Genomic DNA, 21,051 nt, shown 5'->3' with positions numbered 1-21,051 from the left:
ACTCAGAGTGGGCATACTTGGTGCGGACTGCTAGATATGCAGAAAGCCGCAATAGCCGACGAAGGGAGATGGTTTGTTCCTTTGATGGGGTAAATGGCTAGGAATGATGTGCGGCAAATGTAGCACCGTCTCACTACTTCCGGATCCTCCCGGCGCGAAAAAAAAAAGATTTCCCCGGGCCAGAGTGAAGGTGAGCCACACAGGGATACATTGCTGCGCATTGTATCAACCGGGTGGCATGAGATGCTGGATTATGGTGTAATGTCGGCGGTGGCCCTGGTGGCAGTTTCAAACGCCGCCGACAGTTGTGGAAAAAGCTCCCCCCTGCATTGTTTAGTTTGAAGTCACATATAGTATCTAGTTAATTGAACATTGTCAAGTTCATAGCAACATGTGCCACATGTCTTTTCTCCGCAGGTGACTTGTTTTCTATCTTTTCTCTCTATTGTTTTTTTCTGCGGTTGGGTTCCAACGCTTGGGGCGTGCATGAGTAAGAAAAGAGGGAAGGGAACGTAACACTTCGTTACATGCGCCGCGCCGCTTCGAACTTCGGCCGTTGGGATGGATGTGCTGTTTGGGACTTTCCTTTCCGGTCGAACCTGTTCCCCGTTTTGTGGCACTGCGACTCCAAGTAGTAAGCTCTTTATAATATGTATGCGGCATACCATGCGCATGGTATGCGTGTCAGCAACACAGCAAGGGAAAGAAATAATTGCGCAACAGAAAAATGGAAGGGAAAAATAAGGACGAGATTTTTTGAGCCCTTTTTTTCTTTTACGACGGTACACCGCATATCATGCGTGGACGCAGTCGCACGAAAAGGGATGCGTGTAGAGGGATCCTTGGGGACGGGGGGAATAGGATGGGATAGTTTTTACCCGGAGTTGCTGTTGCGAGGAAGCCTAGCTGGGTAGGTAGGTAGGTTCCTAGGACCTATCCATGGCAAAGTTTGAGTGATACCGGGACAACGGCGGGCTAATTCACGTCGAGACAAGCAAGTTGTTGGTGAGGTTTATTGCTGCTACGACGTATGGAAACATTTGAATATTCGAAACCCACTTCTCGGTCAATGGATCCTCTGGTTTACTACGACTCTAGCCGCCTACCTAGGACTTGACTCTTACAATTACACCTGACATACTTAGATATGATATTCATAGTATCCATACTAGTAGTGCGTTTTCCCGCGTATATAGATCCGTCCTGCCGTGGGTCCGAGACGGCGCGGATCCCGCCCATGGTCGATGTACCGAATAGGTAGGTAGGTGCCCTATTCCGTTAGGATGCTGTTTTATTTTCGTTAGGGGAAAATGTGGGGGATCTTCAGGACTCCTTTTCGCTGGGTACCGTACCTAAGGGATGGGTGTGATGTATGGAGGGTACAACCTAGGCTGCGTGGTGCTCACGTTTCTTGGGGGAGTACTTGACATGTGTCTCTTGCTGCGCCACGCGGACATAAAGGGTAGCTCGGAAGAGTGCTCCAGCCATAGGCTTTGCCGAGACGTACGTCTCTTAAAACATAGGCCAAACAGCGCTCTGATAAGAAGTCGATATGGTAGGGTATAAATGCGGATGTAGGGCTGCGGCAGAGAGTATCTAGCATTGACAATCTACGGCGTATTTTCATATAAGGGCCGTTGTTCGAGACGACAAGTTCCATATTCTTCACCGCGGCATGGTGTGACTACGACGTTCGTTAAACAACCAGTAGGTAAATAGCAGGCAAACCTTGGTATCATGCGAAAATTACTTCTCTCCCTAATACATAGTCTAATTTCCGTGCTGCTGTGTGATGCAGGTCGATATATCACGGGATCTTAAGCGCCAGGTGTATCGTAACGGAATACACGCGGTGAGAAAATGAGAGAGTTGGCAAAGGAGTCCGGAGTAAATGTATCATCAAAAATCTTATGACATTCGCGCGATTCCCGCATATGCTTGCTTACCTACCAATTCCCGTGCCCCTCTCAAGGTGCTGACCGTAAGATGCGCAGATGCCCAGACGTTGTCCCATATGTATCTCATGCGGATGAGGCATATTACAAGGCGGGATCATCAACAGCCCTATCAGCGATTTCCCCGTTTTCTTGGGAAGATGGGGAGACGGAATATAGCCTGTTGGTCGCGATTGTTAGGAGGTTAGTGCGGCTGAGTTTCCCCTACCCTCACTCCTAATCCTGGGAAGAATTTCTCCTTTTCCTTCTGTTACATCCACCTCCATCTTTTAAAGCACTCAGCCGGTTTTTTTTAATTCATTAAAACTCCCTTTCGGGGATATGACCACAACGGCGGCCCTAGGTACGGTGTCAGCAATTCTCATTGGATGCCATACGAACAGGACTCACTCAGAAGCTTAGTATATTAAGTAGCACCTCGAGCTAGGATATGTACCTAATATCCACGTAGTTAATATGTATTTACATTTAGTCCATGGAAAATTCAAGTGGGCCGGAAATAGAAACGCGGGAAGGCCCGAAAGTTAATCGGCCGTGCCGCACCTATTCCCAGACTATCGGGAAAGTTTAATCGGTCGCTTGTTTCGTTTTGCCTTTGTTTTTTGTCTTTCCCCCCCTTTTCCCCCCTTTTTCCTCTTTACGGACTAATTCGTCTCAGGCACCTTGGGGGCTAGAAGGTTTCGCCATGCGGTAATACGTAAGGCTCTAGGGCTGGGCAAATACACCTGACTTACCTGACTTGAAGGCGCTTCGGGGGCTATGCCGCACCTCCGCATGCCAAGCTTCACCGCATGGCAGCCGTTGGCGTTGCCTACCTAACTCTCGTTTTCCAGTACAACGTCCAACGTACAAAGTAAAGTAAGTGGCGTCACCGTCGTCACATCTAGATTTCGCATGGGGACGGCGCAGTAGCCGCGGACAGGAAAAATCCAATATAGCCAACATTCGAAGTACATAAACATAGGGCATACATCATTCACCGCCAATTCGAAGGCTATAGGATATGTACATAGGCAGGCATATGTATATGTAGGTATGTATGAATGGGTGGATGGATGTACGACCCGGAGCAGCGACGAACAGGTGTTCCCGGACGGGTGGCCGAAGCAAGGCGTGGCCCCTTAGGCCGGGGAGTGGTATCATTTAGATCATGTAATCTAGGTACATGTCTGATAGTCTTCTCTAGCCCTACTGACCGAAAGAGACGCTGACCGTCGCATCCTGTGTGGAGTGATCGACGATAATGCCTTCACATCGGCAAACTGAGAAAAGGCAACAGACCTCCTCCGTTCATCTCCATCGATAGAATGGCAACAAAAAGGTGCACGAATTCTGCCGACGTGTGCGACACTTCATCCCAGGCTAACTAGGTACCTAGGTTAGACAGCCTTGATACCCAATCTGTAAGGTTGCCCGGAGAATGACTAACAAAAAAAAGGGGTGAGCGCAAAAATGAGCCTCCGGGATGCGCGTATGACATCAATATTAGCTTTAACCTTCGACGGAAGTTTCTCCTTCCCCGGCCCTCCCTCGTGCGACCCAATATCTTACTCAGTCCTGCCGGCTGGTAAATGCTTGTTTCAAGCTACCAGGTTTCGTGCGCGTAGGACAACATAGAAGGATAGGGGACACGACAGCCTTATTGTTTCGCATCTTTATGACGTTATAGTGAAGCATGGGCGCGTTTATGGTAGTTAGGCAGTAAGAAAACCCATTAAGGCGGGAAATGTTAAGGGTCTTAACCCGCAACCCCTATTGTGAAGTTTTTGGCTGCAGGGAATCGGCGAAGCAGATTCTGTGGGAGCCATAGTTAATCCCCATTATTCCCCTCATCTTCTCTTACAAGATAAGCAGCGTAGCAATGCATTGTTGACTCTCAAGAGTCTCCAACTCCGTAAGATTATCCCGTAAGCAGAACTTAGTCAGGTTTCGAATGAAGCCTCTTAGTCGCAACAGGGTCACTAGCCTAGAGTGGGAAATCTCACTCTCCAACGCCGGTGGCAAAGCGCTATGTCAAAGAGAGTAAATAGACCGAACGGCGAGCTGATATTTAATCTAGCTCCTTATGTAGCACTTAGGCCGATGAAAGTCTTACCTAGCGAGTCAGACCTGTCAAATTACATGTTCACCTAGGTAAGTGAGACTTTGTGGTACATGCGGGATGCTATTGTCATATGTGAGGATTGAGAATTACACAAATCGGTATGACCTGAAAGACTCGGGACCTTCTGTCTACGCGCGTAAAATTTAAAAGTTCCCTAGAGTTGAAAGAGGGAAGCTAAGTAGGTACTCACTAAGAGGTAGGTTTACATTGTGTAAGGAATACACCTACTTCTAAGATACCTAAGTATGTATACCTACACACAATCATGTATGTCCGGAGAGAATCAAATATAGGCTGTAATGACTGACACAATGATGTATACTTTCCATGACTTTTCCAGGGTTAAATTTCAAGCCACTTCCTCCCTCGAAGTCAGACATTTCACAAAGCGGCGCGAAGTCGATCATCTTTCTTCAAGTCTCGCGAGATCCCCCTGGCAATCCAATCTGCGATGGCCATGTTGGTTATCATAGGGTTGACACCGCTCGCAGATGGAAAGACACTCGCGTCACCCACGTACAGGTTTTGCGCCTCCCAGACTCTACCTTCTGGGTCGACGACGCCGCGGGACGGGTGCGCGCTCATGCGATTAGTGCCCATCTGATGCGCCGAAGTGAACGTCGCGTCCGGGGCGCTGAGCCCGGTGCGCTCTAGCTTGTCGATCCAAGCAACAAAATCAGGGTCGTTGATGCCTTGATCGATGTCGTCGTCTTCGCCCCTTTCCGTGGTAGGGCCGGTTGGTTTAGAACGTCGTACAAACGATGGTACGCTATGGACAAAAGGCCATATTTCGGTCGCGCCTTGGATGTAGCACATCTTTGCTAGGGCGATGATACCGGCTAGTATATGCTTGCGGTCGAAGGCTGATGGGTGGTAATCGATAATAGGCCGCCCGTCATCTGGATCCGGATACACGCGGCCGGTGTCGCGATCCCGGGCTATGGAGATATAGGTATTCATTTGTCGGCAGCGAAGCGCATCAAGCTTGTACTGAAGAGCGCTCCGCCATGGATGTTCGAACAGAAACATATCTGGCTAGATTCGAGGGAACTTCTATGAGTTGAAGATTGTTATGCAATGCGGAGGGGCCTTACAATCATGCTACTCGGCTCAAGTTTCACCCCGTGCCCTTTACCGTCGAGATTTTCAAAGCTGGTACACACACTAGTCAAGATACTGCCTACATAACACGATTAGCTTGAGTACCATCCGGATTTTCCATGAGATAGATCCTGCCCACCTTCCCAACCTTTGATGTCCTTGTCAAAAGTGGCATTGAGATGACTAACGGGATGTATGTGGAGATTTTTGCCAATATGGGGATTCTAATGATGGGTTAGTCAGGCGAATCTTAAGGTTATTCGTTATATCCGCAGTTCGGGATCACACCTTCAGTCCACTTCTCATCAATAGCAACGGACTGTGGAACGTGCCGCAAGCTACAATCACTTTCTTCGCTTTGATTCGAAGTTGTCTTTGGGTCCTTTCAGACTCCGGTTTTTGGACATTCCCTTCCTCGTCTCGTGACGTCCATGCCCCTAGCACTCCGACTGCCTTCTTAGAGCCGCCTGCGCCCTCAAAGAGTATTTCAGAGGCTCTAAATCCTTCGATGAACTTGGCGCCTGCCTTGCCGGCAGCCGGAAGCCAGCTTACAGCCGTGCCCCGCTTCTCGCCGGATCCGCAGCCAAGTGAACAACGACCACAATAATGCTCGGCGCCCCCGGTATTTTGAGGGCATGGCTTAGCGGACCAGCCAAGCTTTGTTGCACCCTCGAGGATAACCTTCGCTCCGTGATTATGTCGTATATGAGCATCGCTGACACCCACTACAGTTATAGTCAGCGAAACCCTATTCAGACATGCAAAGGCTTATATTTGCTTGGGAGTTTTGGAACCACTAGAGTCATATCCATTGATGCGTAGGCATTAGCGAGAGAAACCTTACTGAAATCACACACGCGATCAAGACAATTCTGGAACTCCTGTGTGGTGAAAAAGCCTAGTCCCTCGTTTGCCCATTCCTGCCGTAAATAACCCTGAGGCTGCAGGCACACACTCCAGTTCACGGTCCCGCCTCCTCCCCAGCAACTCCCCGCAATGACGTTAGTAGAACCGTCAGCGGTTAGTGCAGGACCACCCTCGTAGAGGTATTCGTGGGCTGCTTCAACGGTCATTGGTAGTCGTGAAGGGGGGAAGTAGTAACCCTTATCAACAACGATAACTCTGTGACCAGCCTCAGCAAGGACCTTGGCGCATACAGCTCCTCCACAGCCGGAGCCCACGATCACGACGTCGGTCTCGACAGTTTCAGGCTCAGCTCCAGCTTCGAATTGCATGAAATTGAAGTCAAATGACGGCCCAGGTCTATAGTTGTCGACAACATCCCTATAGTCACTAATTTCGTGTAGCAAGGGGTCTGTCTTCGCAAAACATACCCGAGCTAACTTGGTAATAGTCTTCGCCAGAAATGGCCAAGCACTAACCCAAGACTGGTTCCATGCTTGGATGATTGATTCTCTTACGTGAACTGGCTGTTCGTGTAAAGGAGTATAGTAGCCCGTCGCAGCCAGACTGCCTGGACGAGTCCTTTTCATATCATCAGTTACTCTAGATCTTACACGAAAGGGGAAACAAGAGGTGAGTATGTTTTACGCTATTATGTTCAGGATACGCCCTAGTTGTCTACGATTGGTGAGCGGGACACCCTGTATGGTACGTTTGAGCAGTCGCGTAAATCGTAGGTTGTCCAACGGGCTCGCTTCCATATACTGGCGAAATTTCTGCGGGTCCGGTGGAAACTTTAGAGATCTTTCAGTGTGCTCGTAAGCTTCGTCGTACTGAGACTGGGAAATGCACAGCTGGGCATTCCGGTCTATCGCGCTTGGCTCGGCAACAATTGACGGGATAACGGCGTCAACCAACGCGTACAGGACCTGCCATTGTACTTCAGAGAAGTATTCATCAGATTCAAGGTCGGGAAGTTCGGTGGGAATAGGGGCCGCGAGATGATGAGTTGCAACCATTGTAAATGCGGGGAAGTAGCAACGTTTGATATAAGGATGATCAACTTCGGGGAATATAATTCCAGAAACCAATATATAAACTTGCTAGATTCTCGCTGTATAGTGAATTATGTAACAATTCAGACAATGACTTCATAGATATTGGAATTATATTGGATTTATTTCATGGCTGACTTCTACATCCTTTTGGCGCTTCTGAAGCCTTTGAAGTTGACCACATAGAGGAGTATTGAATCATGATCGAGTTGCGGAATTCAGTATAGACCGTGCGCTATACCTCGGCTCCTTAGCCGTCACCATTCACGTGATTGTAGGAGCCAATCAAATCAGCTTCAAGAGTCAGGGCAAAGCTCAGCTCTTTATAGCAGCCTCATTGCGGGGCACGGGAGGCGACAGCTACGAGCTAAAGCCATGGTCTATAACCTATGGCATAAGTCAGTACGTTATCAACATACTTCAAGTAGTTCGATATACTTAGTCGCCACCCACATGGTCGCGAAGGCTTCGTCTAAATTAATCGTAGCAGTTATTCGCGAAGCCAATGGATTCTGTGGTTTCTCTAGTGCGCCAGGAAAGGCGACATTAGGAACATAGGAGCATAGGAGCATAGGAGCAAGAGGTGTCCGCGGCACCCGAATATGCCGACGAAGACGTCCGGGGATGGCGACTAGCTAAATTATTGATGTAGATCCATCGGGTATACCTTATGTAAGTAGATAAGTAAGTATAAAACTTCACTTGCGGGTACGGCCTGGTAATCGTTGGAATTTATTAGGTGTATGTATCGAAAACGAGATTCTCGAGATTCATGTTACAAATTTGTTGGGGGGAGGGGCAAGTTCTAGGAGATTTGGAGACAGCGAACTTGCCACCTCTACGTAGGTACTTTTGTTGTTGATTATCTACATACTGCAAACTCGGCTCTATGTCGCTCCGATTGTTGTAGTGCACAATAATTATGAATTCGATTCGAGGTTTCAGCTCATACAGAATATTGAATCTTTTAAGTTTACGGTTAGACAAGCATGCCATACCTTTATCTCCCAATATCCGTGGATATATGTATCATAGACAGAGCTAAAATATTGCGGCCGCTTATCTAAAAGAACCTAATGATTATTAGATTGGTACGTATCTGTTGAAAGATCGTTTCCTAAATCTGTCGCGTCATCCCGCGTACTGGGTCCCCCTAGACCGCTTCTTGGCATTGGACCCTGGAAGGAGAATAAAGATTTTTTTTCTTAAAAAAAAAAAAGTCACGACACGCGGGGCCAATGAGGGGAAGATACAGCAAGCGTTTTGTTGGGAAACGGATCTTGGAAATTCGAAGCTTAACTGCCAGATAACGTAGCAATATACCGAACAGGTTACATTGACAGCCCCTTGCTGAACGACCTTCCTCGTGTCGAACATCGGCTGACCGTCCGAGTACTCGAGCTTTCCCACCTTTTTCAGATTCATCTCACTAAGACATAAAAATGCTTACTGTTGCACACGGTTGTGCGTGAGTATATAGATGGCGCCTTTCGAAGTCAGTTATTAGGAAGAAATACATAATAAAGTTTCTATCCTGGTAAATTTTAGAGACGTCCTGGCGTATATAGTTATTCGATTTTCGCCAGTATGTCTCACTTCGTGTCATTCATGGTTTCAGAGGTATATCCCGAGCTCACCCGTCGCCAACATTTTGAGTCTGGTGATCGCCATGGAATCTGGCCCCTCACCGAAGCAGGCTTTGCTTGGGACTTGATACGTCCCTTAGGCCGGGAGCTTCTCACTGCAAAGCCGCCTTTCGCTATCCAGTTGGAAGAGATCCACTAGGGCTGGGCATAGGAGGTCTCTCGGCATCCTACACTGGTATATGAGCACATGTCACATCAAAGTTAGGAATGACTTCGAATTGCCGCTGCTTCGCGGATGATGAACCGTGTTAGACGCTGTCTTATCAATGCTTCGCAGGAAACTTGCTCTGGTGACACCAAGAAGTCGAGGTATTCAATATTGCACGATGTGCAACAGAACACGGATGACGGCACTGGGGGGCACTGGAATTGAGTTCTAGTAGTCCAACCCGAAAACAGCGTTTTATACCCGATTTGGCAGGGCCATGAGTGAACGGACCAATGGGGTTGAAGGGAGCTAAGCTACCCCTTCAACTGTTGAGCCCTGTGGCACCTGAACGGCGGAAGGGTAGCGTGACTACTGCGCGATTGCCATTGGCCTCTCAACCTTGGAACTCTCAACCCCAGCCAAAACCTAGTCTTAGCGCGATCCAGGGATGGTTTTATGCCGCGGTCCAATTGCTACAAGCTACAAGCTGCTGTGTTAGCAGTTCTTTTTATCTTTTCTTCCTGCTTGATAATATTATAGAAAAAGCCACACATATTTTGTAGCATCGAGAAGGAAGACAGTCATTTCTGCCCTTTTATATTCATCCCTTTTTTGGTGTACATCTTTAATCACCTTTCCCCTCGAATCCTTCGAACTCATCGTTCCAGTTCACTGTTCGATGCCTTCGTAAAACTCCAAATCATCCCCTAGTCACTTTGCTCGGCGCTGGGACACATATAACGACTTGTCGCGTGTGCAATCTGTACTACCTCATAACTGTCTTTAGCTCTTCAGATTCTACCGATCGGAATCGAGGTCGAACCCAAGATTCAAACTACAACCATGGCTGCACCAGCTGTTTTCCTCTCGCCTCCCGCGGCCAATCTCTTCAGATTCCCGCCTCATTCGGCGCCGGAAACCATACCTCCTCCGCAGTTTGATCAACCTTTCAACATACCGGATAGTTTATATGTCAGCGCTTTGGACCCCAAAGTCCCAATTACGATCGCAACCATTTATGCAATCACTGCTAAGGTGTTGAATGCTTACAACAAGTCCACCGGCAAGAAACCTTGGGCTATCAGTAAAACTAAGGCCTTCCACTTCTTCGTTGTCCTGCATAATGTCTTCCTTGCCGTCTATTCAGCATGGACTTGGATTGGCATGTTCCACGCTCTTCGTAACACGGTCGTGAGTCCGGCTGGACCTAATGGTTGGGCTGGTACTGTTGACAGTCTCTGCAAGTTTCACGGGCCTACTGGTCTAGGCAATGCGCTCAACTACAACCAGAACCAACGAGTGTGGGAATCAGTATCTGGAGCCAATGTTCTGGCAGCTGGAAGTTTCCCCAGCCGGGCTGAAACTGGACGACTTTGGAATGAGGGTCTAGCATTCTATGGCTGGCTCTTCTACATTAGCAAGTTTTATGAAGTTATCGACACACTCATTATCCTCGCCAAGGGCAAGCTGAGCTCCACTCTTCAGACCTATCACCATGCAGGTGCCATGATGGCTATGTGGGCGGGTATGCGCTACATGTCGACTCCTATTTGGATCTTCGTGTGCTTCAACTCGGCTATCCATGCTCTAATGGTAAGTTACCAACTACAAGACTAAGTGCTCGCACTAGCAATTACTAATTCTAGAATAGTACACTTATTACACAGTGACCGCTTTCAACATCCGTGTACCTACACTGGTAAAGCGCTCGCTTACTTCTCTTCAAATTTCTCAATTCGTCATTGGCGCATCTGCTGCCATAATTCACTCCTTCATCTCGTACTCGGTTCCGGTCCAGGTCAAGGTTGCCACTTCTGAGGCTACTGTTGTCGCATCTAGCATCGCCGCTGCTGCAACTGCTACTCCTAGCTCTGATAGCTTCCTCGATAGCCTCAAGCAAACACTGTTCGGCACTGCTGAAGCCGTGGGAGCTGCTGCTGTGGTAGCCGACTCCGCAGACCCAACTGCTAGTTACGTGACTCGATACCAGAAAGTCGACTGTATTACGACGACAGGCGCTACTTTCGCTATCTGGCTCAACGTCTTTTATTTGCTTCCCCTGACCTATCTATTTACGTCTTTCTTCGTTGCAAGCTATCTCCGCCGCAGCAAGGCAGAAGTCGTACGTGCTAAGGTCAACCCTGACCGACGTCTTAGCAACGTTATGTTAGCGGAGAAGGCTAGCTGGGACGCCGCGAAAGGTCTTGAACGCGAAGTGTACGGGGAAAGTAATGAAGGTGCGATTGTCGAAGATAGCGACGACTCGACCAGCAACGACAAGTTACATCCATCATCTGCTGCCCGAGTCAACGGGGTCAATGGAAAGACCAACGGGAGGCTCAACGGAAAGACGAGTGGGGTAGCAAACGGCAAGCATTATTAGGGTAGACCTAAAACATCTACGTATTAGACGTGGAAAGAACCAGCGAAATTCGAATTAATGGGAATTACTAACATAGGTACGTGAGATACTACAGCGATACTGTACCGGTCCCCCACCACTATAATATATCATATCCGGAGTTTGGGAAGCCAGGAAAAGGGGTGGCTATGAAAAGCATGTTGCATGAAGGGAATAGGCAATGGGTACGAGAACAAGCCTATGATGAAGTTTCGGTCATGGCAATGAGAGCGAAATCCGGACTCGTTGTATATATTCGGAACAAGCGTTTTTGCTTCACGTGTAGATATAGAAATGTTTCATGACCATGTGTTAACTCCCTTTTTTGCTTCATAATGATTACCTAAGCAAGTATACCGACCCTTTACGAATAGGGGTCTCCATGATAAGGGTGCGGTTACGGTTCATGAGTGCGTGCTATAGCTTGAATAATAACTCGGGAGACCCATTCATTCTCATTAGCAGTACCTGAATACAGTTGTTCGTACCTTACCTTCGACTAAAGTGATGGAACATCCCCTAAACCCTATCTTTCCTTAACAACCCGGCCTTTCTTTTGCCATTCTATCTATCGTTCTTCTGCACAATAGCCCAGTCACCACGCTGTCCTTTCGCTCTTCCTCACGCCACCTGAGCTTTTTGGTCACTGAGAGGTTTTACCCGCGCAACTAGGACTAGAACTTACCTCTTTTCTCTTTAGCGTAGAATCAGTGTTGTTGTCAGGACGTAGGGATTGAGCTCTATGCTTGGTGACTCCACCTGCCAATTGAGCCAAACCACCAAAAGACGAGATCAACTAGTCGGAAAGCTTGCGATTCATTGCAGGTGATATGACCAGTCCATGACAGTTGTGATGCATGTCCAGCAAGCCACCACGCGCTCGTGTAGTGAGAATATGTCTCGTGGATGAAAGTCCGATAACAAGGGGGAAAACGGAAAATGAGAAGAGTCGGATGGGAAGGACGATGGGATGGGCGTATGAGATGAGGATATGGGGGTGGGTAATTTTTTACCTCCCGAGGCTAAGTACTACTCTACAGACTACTTTGGTACTAGGTAGGTAGCTAAGTTGCTTTTCCTAGAATGTCTAGACTAAGACCGGGATGGTGAACTGGAGGAGACAGTTCCGGGCCGGCGTGAACTGCAGCTGAAACTGGTTCCTCTGCTCTCTTAAGGGGCCCGTGACTCTCCTTGCTGGTATAGCTATTAATAAGACTCTTCCAAGCCTCGGGGATGTTGTGAGATAGCTGAAAAAGATAATAAGCAGAGAAAGGTTTATGTAGATGTCGGGAGAGAGTCGAATGTACTGGCTGCTTAACTTTCCTCCCAGTCCCCGTAGCGGCTTTCAATGGAAGTGCCGTAAGGGTAGAGAGATCCTTACCGATAAACATCAAGTATTGATACGATCTGGTGATAGTACAGGGGAAGTGGGATAATACTTGGGTAAGTCTGTAGGACGCCGAAGTGGCATAGCAATAATAGTATCTTCTAAATATAAGAACTCCGTGCTTGAGAGTAAATCTGTTAGCATCACTACTTCGAAAACCCAGCCAGAGGAGAATAATGTAGGTGACCCTACTGGCGGTGCCCTACCACTGGCACAATAAGATGCCAGTCAGTCAAACTCTCCACCGATGATATTAATCTTGCCTTGCTTTCCAGCTCATGTCATCTCTGGGGCTCTGTTAGGGAGACGGGTCTCACAGCTTATAGCTGTGTTACGATGAGAAACGGTAGTAAGAGGGCTCACTTTTGAGCTATCCAGGTACCTGTGCTTCTTCGGTTTCAGCTCCGACGAGGGAGTTTAGAGATTGTCGAAGAAATAGGATCTAATGTACGATGGTGGTTCAAGAGACTAGAAACATAAGCTCAAAGCTCAGCGGCATCGGGTGGTTTACGGCCGGAGACGAGTTGGTTTATAATTCCATTGCTAAGGAAAAGTTTGAGTTAGGTCTTCCATGGAGAAGAGTTGACGTAACGATGACAACAAGATAGACACTTGTGTATACGATGTGTCCAAAGTAGTCAGCATTTATTCATCTTTTCCCCTTCTCATTGTATGTAATTTTAGTGATTAGATACCATTCCAGACATGCCTAGAGGGACACAGCCAAGATGAAATTGGGACTGGGAGAAAGGACACTGGTTCATATAGAACTTAGAATAGGGGTTAGTTTGATTGTAGCCACATGAAATCCGAAACCTATATGCAATTTAAGTGATATAATTTCATGATTTGGATGCTTTATAAACACCTATGTATTACATAGACTTATCTACTGTGAGCTTGATGATAGTGACAATGCTTGCCACTCGTAGACATTTTAATACCGACAACTAAATATTGTATTGTTTTTGCTTGGTTGGTATATTTAACGCCGGGGCAAGGGGGAATGACCTTCCCCCGCAAACCTCCCTAGGGGTATGCGGCGTGTAAAGCTACTTCGAGGTCTAATTCTAGTTTCTAATCGTACAAAACAAGGTCCCAGTCTTACCCGAAATATCCTACATGTCTAACCTGTCAGCACACATGATTATGCTTTAACCGTTCCCGTGGGCTCCTCCAAGTAAGCTCGTGTCCGGCGTACTTAAATCAAATCGGGGGTGCCCCGTTGGGTCATCGTTTTCTTCGGTTCTACAGCTATCAGTGTCAATCCGCTTAGGTCTAAAGCGTGTGAGCCCTGGAGCGGCCGCCATTACGGCGGTCGGTTCAGGCAGTTGTTTTCGCTTGGGGATCGGCCCCTGGATACTAAGCAAAGTCTCAGTGTTATAAGAGACTCATCTTACTTTCCCATTTATATTGCTGTCTAGCACTGCGTAGTTTATCCTTGTCTCGTGAGATATTCGACAAGCCAGTCCCGCAATTTATTAGCTAGACCTAGTCCAATGGTAGTATGTCGGAAGATATCTTCGATTCCTCACTATGGCTTTGCGGTAGCAACGGCTATAGTTAGAGGCAGGATCGGTTCGAGTCTAACATCATCCTAGTGAAAGATTTGCAAAATTGAGTACCTCGATCTTAAACTACAAGATCTTGGAATGCTGGCCTGAAAACCCCATCTTCTTATAACACATATAGTAAAGTCGATCACCGCGCTAGCATCTGCGTCTCGAGCCCAGTGATGGAGCGGAGTATATCGGGGCGTTATTAGAGGTGTCGCAATTTCTGTTGAGATGCCCCAGAATCAGAATATCCTCGATGCTGAAGTAGAGAAGTATGTGTGTTCTAAGTACGATCACTAGGTATGATCGCTAAGTTGAGGCACCAAGATCACTTTTGGATCTCTTTGACCTGTAAGTTAGCAAGTAAACGAAAGGGGTTCCCCCGCCGTGTGCCTCTTTGCTAGGGCATGTGGGTAGTGCAAATTGTACTATGGGGGAGGGTGGAGGAAATAAGTCGTCGGATGATGATGATGATGTAAATTCCGATAACTAAAGCAAATAGCTTGGGTCGACGTCGTTAGGGCGAGACAAATTTTGTGAATAGCTATGGAAGTATTATTACTGCATCTCTCGGCCCGCGTGAAATGCATTGGCGATTCTAACAGTATGTCTGGTGTCACGACACTGAGCAACACAGATAGTGAGGAAATGGTCTTGTAGTAGAGTGGCTCCTTAAGAAAGGGGTAAATGTGAATAGGTCGGATACGAGGCGCAAGATACCCACTCAGGTCTCACCTTTGGTGGCCCCATCGTCCTAATGCTGTTTCAGTATGTCCACTCGTGTGATACATACATTAGTCCTGAGGCTACCCCTAAGCAACGTCGTGCTCCAAAGTAAACATTCGACAACAATTAGATGACAATGCATATGGTATGTAGCTCGGATTTGCGCCACGGACGTGATTGAAGACGTCGCAAAAGTCGGCGACCGTATTGACGATGCTTGAGCAATGCTCCATCAAATTCTCACGATCTCTCCGGTCTTCTTGCAGCAGGCTCCCTTGCTGCTGGCCCCCCCGCACACAAAGCGGCGGGGACGGACATCGTGAGGATTTTCCCCCATGCTCTTGGCTCCACATAGGGCGCATCCCTTTCCATCACAGCGAACTCGGCCCAAGATCACGCGCCTTGCGCCTGCAATATCATATCATACATGCCGCAGAGTCGACTTTGGGTCTGTATTACCGGGTTCCTGGTCGTTTCCGATTGACTGCCCAAACCAATCTATTCATTGGTCGACGTACTCAGCGGGAGACGTGCGCGAGTATATGCTTGACAGACGTTGCCAAGAGGCGCACCCAGATTCTTTTCCCTCTCTTCCTTCGGAAGACGTCCTACATACTTACCCCGCCTCTGACGAAGGAGGGCGGTTAATGCCCATAACCGCCTGAGGTGGCCCATTGGGAATACATAGGTGTATAGGTATGCCTGTGCATTATCACACCGCTGTGGCTAACGACTTAGACGCGGCAAAGGTAGCATTTTTGAGCGTTCCGGACGCCGACATCTCCGCCGTCGGTGGCGATGAGAAATTTGCATTTTGCCTAGGTACGCTACCACCCACGAAGAGTAGTCGCCGCAGCTTGCGGCCTACTGATAGCCGAGGAGCTTGCCGAAACGGGATCGGGGATCCCGGAAGAGCCAAGAGGCATCATCGGGCGCCGGAGCGTTGAATTGGCACCGCGAAAGCTGCCCAGGCAAAACCAGGCTTTCGTCAACGGCCAGTGATACATTTATACGCACCTTGGCACTTCGAATACACGCAATGGTACGTAGATGAGTTAGAGTAATCAATGTGCTCTCTGGTCACATCCCAGATGTGTGTTTGGCCGTCTCGCAACTGAGGATGTCAATGTTTTGGGTGGGTATTGGTGGAATGGTGGAAGTAGAAGTATCTACTAAGTACGTACCATATGTAAGGTTACCTTCTTTTACGGCTACTGCCGGTTCCACCAGGTCGGGTGGGCCCAACGCTAAATAGGTTAGGTCACCTAAAAAGTTTACCTTACCTGCTTAGAATGTACGTATCTAAAGTATCTAAGTGGAGACTACCTAGAATCGGACTTGCCGCTTACATGGACTTGATTACCTAGACCGTCGTAGCCTCACCGAGCGCGGCACATGCTATTACGTACTTTGCCTGCTTTGCGCCGGCACTCCTAGGAAGGGCATGTCGCTAATAGAGCAGGGAAGCAACTCTCTGTACCTAGTTCGGTGCCAGGAGGAGCAATTGCTACCGCGGGATTGGACAGAAGGTCAGAACATCGATTACTTACATTAGGTACGTGAGAAAGATGAACTGCGACTGGCCCCGGAGTAAGTCGGTTAAACTAACGACAGGTGCATGTCTCATCGGAAATGACGATGCCGCGACTCGGTCGGATTAGGTAAACTATCATGAAAATCAAGTCCGATTAATCTAAGTACTCGGTTAGAGACCTCCGTATCGTGAACGCCGTGTAACCAAACCGATTTGGTTTGGTACTCCAGCATCCAATCCTGCACTCGGTGGTGCCTCATCGAAACCCCAAAACTCCAAGCCAAAACAAAATTCCTTTCTAAATGCCCCGAGATGCATGCCCAGAAAACCCCATTCCAATTATTACCAGAACTCCCCAGTTACCTGACTCAAGGATGCAGTTCGTAAATGACATGATGCTCCCCCCTATACATTATATCGTCCCCTCACCCCTCGCCCCTCGCCCCTCGCCCCTCGCCCCTCGCCCTCCCGACAGATCTATAGATCGGAATTAATCCACTAAAATCGGGTATCGTAGCCTTGAAAGAAAGTACAAGACCGCCATGCTGTCCATGTAACTCGTGCAAATATGGGATGGGTATGGGTCGCATGTATCCAGTCTATCCCAGGAACTTCTAGTCTATGTATGTGAATGTTGTATGTTCTGGTGTCGTCGGAAAATTTGCCGTCGTTATTAAGTCCATTGTGTCGTGTATCATCGTAATTATGTCTTTAGAATTCGATTTCTGGAACTGCCCTGTGGACATCTAGAGGTATCTAGAGGCCCCAGTGGGCGAACTAATTCGACGCCAATCCTTTCAGAACGTGCTCCAGTTCCAGTCACGGGGAACACTCATGGCGACGTCTTGATGGTGGCCATTTTGGCCATTGATAGGGGTCGAGACAGCTGGGCTCGTAGGTACCGTCTGCGAGCCTGCGTGAGAAGAGGTTTCGCTGGAAGCCTGGCTGTTTGTTCGACTACGCCACGCTTTGAACTCCGAAAAACAATGGGAGCATGCTCGGCTAGGCGTGCCTCTCGGGTTGTAGTTTGCGTCTTGATCGAGAGGAACATCGAAGGCGGAATGCGAGTCGCAGAAGATATTGCCACATTTTCGGCAATGATGTCGACGCGTCCAGTAGTTGAAGTGGCGCAGACATGATGGCTCATCGCATATTGTAGACTCCGGGTCGGGCTGAATTTGAGACGTTAGCTGAAGGTCCTGTAATACCTTGAAAAACAGGAAAAGAATAGGATGAAGTCATGTGGTTTTGAGGTGTCGCAGCCCACAGGGCTGCATATCTGAGACACGGGGTTGCAGGTCTAGGCTTACTTTCCAGTGTTGTCGCGTGGGTTGCGCCGTTGGTTTGGGAAACATGTCCAAATCCCAGTCGCCATCTACCCACTTTCCGCTATCGCCGGTGGTGCGACGGCTCAAACGACTGAGCGCGCTCAATCCGCTCAGGTTGATGAAGCTGTTGTTTGGCGATACCTGACTATCATCATCTTGCGCTTCCGTCTTCCTCCCTATTAATTTCTTCGATGGGTGCTCTGTCGGTCTTAAAACGGCGGGCATGTAGAGAGGCCGTAATCGCTGGCGATGGTATGGCTTGGGCGACGTTGGCGAAGCATTGTTCGATGTGCTCAAAGGTGAGATCTGTTGGGATTGGTAACCTTGCGACGGATAAGTCGGGGATTGCGACGGCACGGTAGATTGCTGATATGGGAAGAAATGCGCCTGCGGCTGTTCGTGTAGCCTAGGCATGATGAAATCGGTCGCCATCCTCCTTTAAAAATGTCGTGGACTGTAATTGTAATACCGGCGTTTAGGACAATAGTAGGTGGGAGGGTGTCCAAGAAGAACAAAGCGGGTTCCTATAAGGAAAGACGATGGAGGACTGGCGAATGTTGGGGCAGCGATAAGCGGCGTAAGCCGTCGCGCGACCAATTTATTGTGTAATAAGAATTGCACAAGCCAAACGCCCCTAATAAAAACCTGGGATCCACAAAGCCACGCCGACTCTGACTGGTAGAGAATAGGTATGAATCGTAAAAGTTAACTACCAAGTAGGTAGGTTAACTAATGGATGGTGAGGATATCGTCGGAAAGTTTATGAGTTCGGTTTGGAGGGTGTTTGAAAGCCTAGATCACAACTTTAAGTCGTATCTGCGCAACTAACTATCTTAGGTAGTGGGAGAACGCTTGTGATAGAAACTGGTGGGATTGATGATTGATAAGGGATGGATAAGGTTAAATAAAACGTATTCCAGTTGGAAGTTATGTTAACTCTATCTGATACCCAAATATGAGGGATTAGAGAAAGAATACCTTTTGCATAAGGTAGGAGATATGGAGATATGATATGTATGTAAGGGAGAATAGAGGTCGGGGTTAGTATAGTAGGTATGTAGGTAGTAATAGGGGAGAGAAGAAAGGTAGGAGATATGACGATAATAACGTTCTGTCAAATACACAAATACACATTACCTTCCTAGGCACGTCCTTGCCTAAGACCGTAGTCGACCGGTCGTAGTGGCACTTTTGGTGGACCGGGAGCCCCTCGATACATCCAAGCGGCGTCCACTTACACAGCACCATAATATTTCGTATCATTCTGATTGGCTAAAACAAATCAGCTAAGTCTACATGATTCAATTCGTACTGTGCACTACCCTTTTAGGTACCATGTACATTAGACAGACAATCTGTACCTAGTATGCATGCTGAGATAGATCCATCGAATATTCTCTTCCTCTTAGTTGGTCCTCTGGGAATTTCCTCTACAATGCGCAACACCTCTTTCAATGTCTGCAAAAGAAATTATTAATAGCTGTTGCTAATACAGTCACATTCCGACAAAACCGACCAAACCCTACAATACGTAGATGTATGTAACAGAACTGCATGAAGCTCACTCAGGTCTCACTCCTAGATCAAGGGACTCCTTCCCGGTGCCTTTACAATTCCTACTAGCAGTGCACAGTACAGTGGCGGCTCCTGCTTGCTCGCCTGTCCTCTTGCCCAATCTGTTTAAGGTCGCTGGATACCGATTTTCGGCGGATTAAAATCCGTCGACTTACGTCAGGTTTCTCCTCGGACCCTTCCAGCCTTTCTTTTTCGGGCGCTGTCTCATCAAGCACCCTGGGATTCTAGGAGATTTCTCCGCAACCACTAAATAACGGCATACTAACAGACTAGCATCTCGAGAACCAAAGCGAGTATCCCGATGAGAGGACAAATTGAGCAATCACTTTCATAGTCCATGATGGATCGAGATTAAGTAACCTCGAACCAGGTTCCCAAGAAAGATCCGACTTCCCAATACAGTTGATGTCTTGAGGAAAACCTCGCATTTTGGAGTTGTCTGTACTACGCCGGCGCGCCAGTCCGTTCCTTATTACGTTTGGCTACTACAACAGCTAGCCCCCGGAGCAATATATCGCGATGTAACCGACCTGGTGTTATAGCAGTCGGGTTTTCTGCAGCAGTATAATTCCCTGCCGATTGTCATGTCGATGAAGATCTGGGAGGCCTGTTAACGATGACTTCACATTCGTCACAATCTAACCGTGCGTTGTTTTCTCGAGATCCGGTCGGACGGCAAGATCTACAATACGCAGTGCGCAGAACCTAGACTCTTGGTGGCCCTGGTGGCTCCACCAACGAACCGACCACCCGCAGTACGCTGCTTTATTCACAGCAAGGTTACCCTCGACTCGATATCAACCGTCAAATCTCGACGAACTGTTACTTGCCTGTGAGATGAGTAAGATGCAAGCACTAGAATTCCGTCTTTACAACCTTATGCAAGACACTCTAAAACCCGGGGATCTTAGAGCAACAACGAGATCTAGGAAAATTAATAACATGAACTCTACTATTAGTCTGACGGCATCCTCGATGCGATGCGGATATTCTTACCTTAGCCCCTCCAAACACTTTAGCGCGGCGATAGGAGCGGCACAGTCTAGCACAGTGTTTGTGATGCTGCAGGTTTATCTTTGAGTCGCCGTTGATTGGAGGTTACGAGTTCACTAATGCCTGTGCGTTAGGATCTTCGGCCTCGAAGTCGAGGCTCCCAGGCTCCTTGCTCCTGTACAACAGCATCCAGGTTGTCAAAAGTTGCCAGGGTCTTTCTTGACCGCCGAATTGGTTTGTGTATTGTGGTACGCAACTGAACTCGAATAGCTAACGGCCTAACGAAAGCCACGGCTGACCACTTCTTTGTTTCTCATTTGGCCTGCCACAACTTCTCACGTGTCAATACTCCCCTTTGGATGTACGAGCACGCACTACTCGCCAAGCACAGCTTAAGCACTGACCGACACTAATAACGCAAGCCTCGTGGTTTGACATCATCCAGAAATCATACTTGTCTACTTCGGTAGGTAATCAGCAAGCATCCATGACACCGGAGCGTATCACTCGCAAGCGTCCAAACGCTTAAAGAAGAAATTTTGCGTTCAACCATCCGGCCGATCAAGTAATATGCAAGATCTAGAAGATCAAGGTCTCTTTACGATTCCCGTTTCTTATGCGTCTTTTCTAATATGCGAA

The 21,051-nt window shown here is 48.0% G+C and overlaps 4 protein-coding genes across 4 annotated transcripts; 1 reads left to right on the top strand and 3 right to left on the bottom strand.

The window, feature by feature from the left end:
- Positions 1 to 324: 324 nt before the first annotated feature.
- F4807DRAFT_411820 (uncharacterized protein) lies at positions 325 to 1,239 on the bottom strand (the record flags this gene model as incomplete). The annotated part of the gene is made up of 3 exons (XM_047996731.1): positions 325 to 599; positions 666 to 771; positions 1,142 to 1,239. The coding sequence occupies 3 exons, from the start codon at positions 1,237 to 1,239 to the stop codon at positions 345 to 347; spliced, it is 459 nt and encodes a 152-aa protein (XP_047857387.1). The 3' UTR covers positions 325 to 344.
- Positions 1,240 to 3,928: 2,689 nt separating this feature from the next.
- Positions 3,929 to 7,434, bottom strand: F4807DRAFT_302511 (long-chain fatty alcohol dehydrogenase). Its single transcript, XM_047994956.1, has 6 exons — positions 6,712 to 7,434; positions 6,005 to 6,645; positions 5,449 to 5,885; positions 5,300 to 5,384; positions 5,154 to 5,239; positions 3,929 to 5,094 (listed from the first exon to the last, which is right to left on the bottom strand). The coding sequence occupies exons 1-6, from the start codon at positions 7,080 to 7,082 to the stop codon at positions 4,441 to 4,443; spliced, it is 2,274 nt and encodes a 757-aa protein (XP_047857386.1). The 5' UTR covers positions 7,083 to 7,434; the 3' UTR covers positions 3,929 to 4,440.
- Positions 7,435 to 9,615: 2,181 nt separating this feature from the next.
- On the top strand, positions 9,616 to 11,379 carry F4807DRAFT_302470 (GNS1/SUR4 family-domain-containing protein). The gene is made up of 2 exons (XM_047994955.1): positions 9,616 to 10,505; positions 10,564 to 11,379. The coding sequence occupies exons 1-2, from the start codon at positions 9,756 to 9,758 to the stop codon at positions 11,293 to 11,295; spliced, it is 1,482 nt and encodes a 493-aa protein (XP_047857385.1). The 5' UTR covers positions 9,616 to 9,755; the 3' UTR covers positions 11,296 to 11,379.
- Positions 11,380 to 16,944: 5,565 nt separating this feature from the next.
- F4807DRAFT_411788 (FYVE-domain-containing protein) lies at positions 16,945 to 18,943 on the bottom strand. The gene is made up of 2 exons (XM_047996730.1): positions 17,827 to 18,943; positions 16,945 to 17,688 (listed from the first exon to the last, which is right to left on the bottom strand). The coding sequence occupies exons 1-2, from the start codon at positions 18,274 to 18,276 to the stop codon at positions 17,314 to 17,316; spliced, it is 825 nt and encodes a 274-aa protein (XP_047857384.1). The 5' UTR covers positions 18,277 to 18,943; the 3' UTR covers positions 16,945 to 17,313.
- Between the last annotated feature and the right edge of the window lie 2,108 nt (positions 18,944 to 21,051).

The sequence above is a fragment of the Annulohypoxylon truncatum genome, assembly GCF_022578515.1.
Source record: "Annulohypoxylon truncatum strain CBS 140777 unplaced genomic scaffold F4807scaffold_5, whole genome shotgun sequence".
In the NCBI taxonomy this organism is placed as follows: Eukaryota; Fungi; Ascomycota; class Sordariomycetes; order Xylariales; family Hypoxylaceae; genus Annulohypoxylon; species Annulohypoxylon truncatum.
This window is presented reverse-complemented; position numbering and strand designations above follow the sequence as displayed.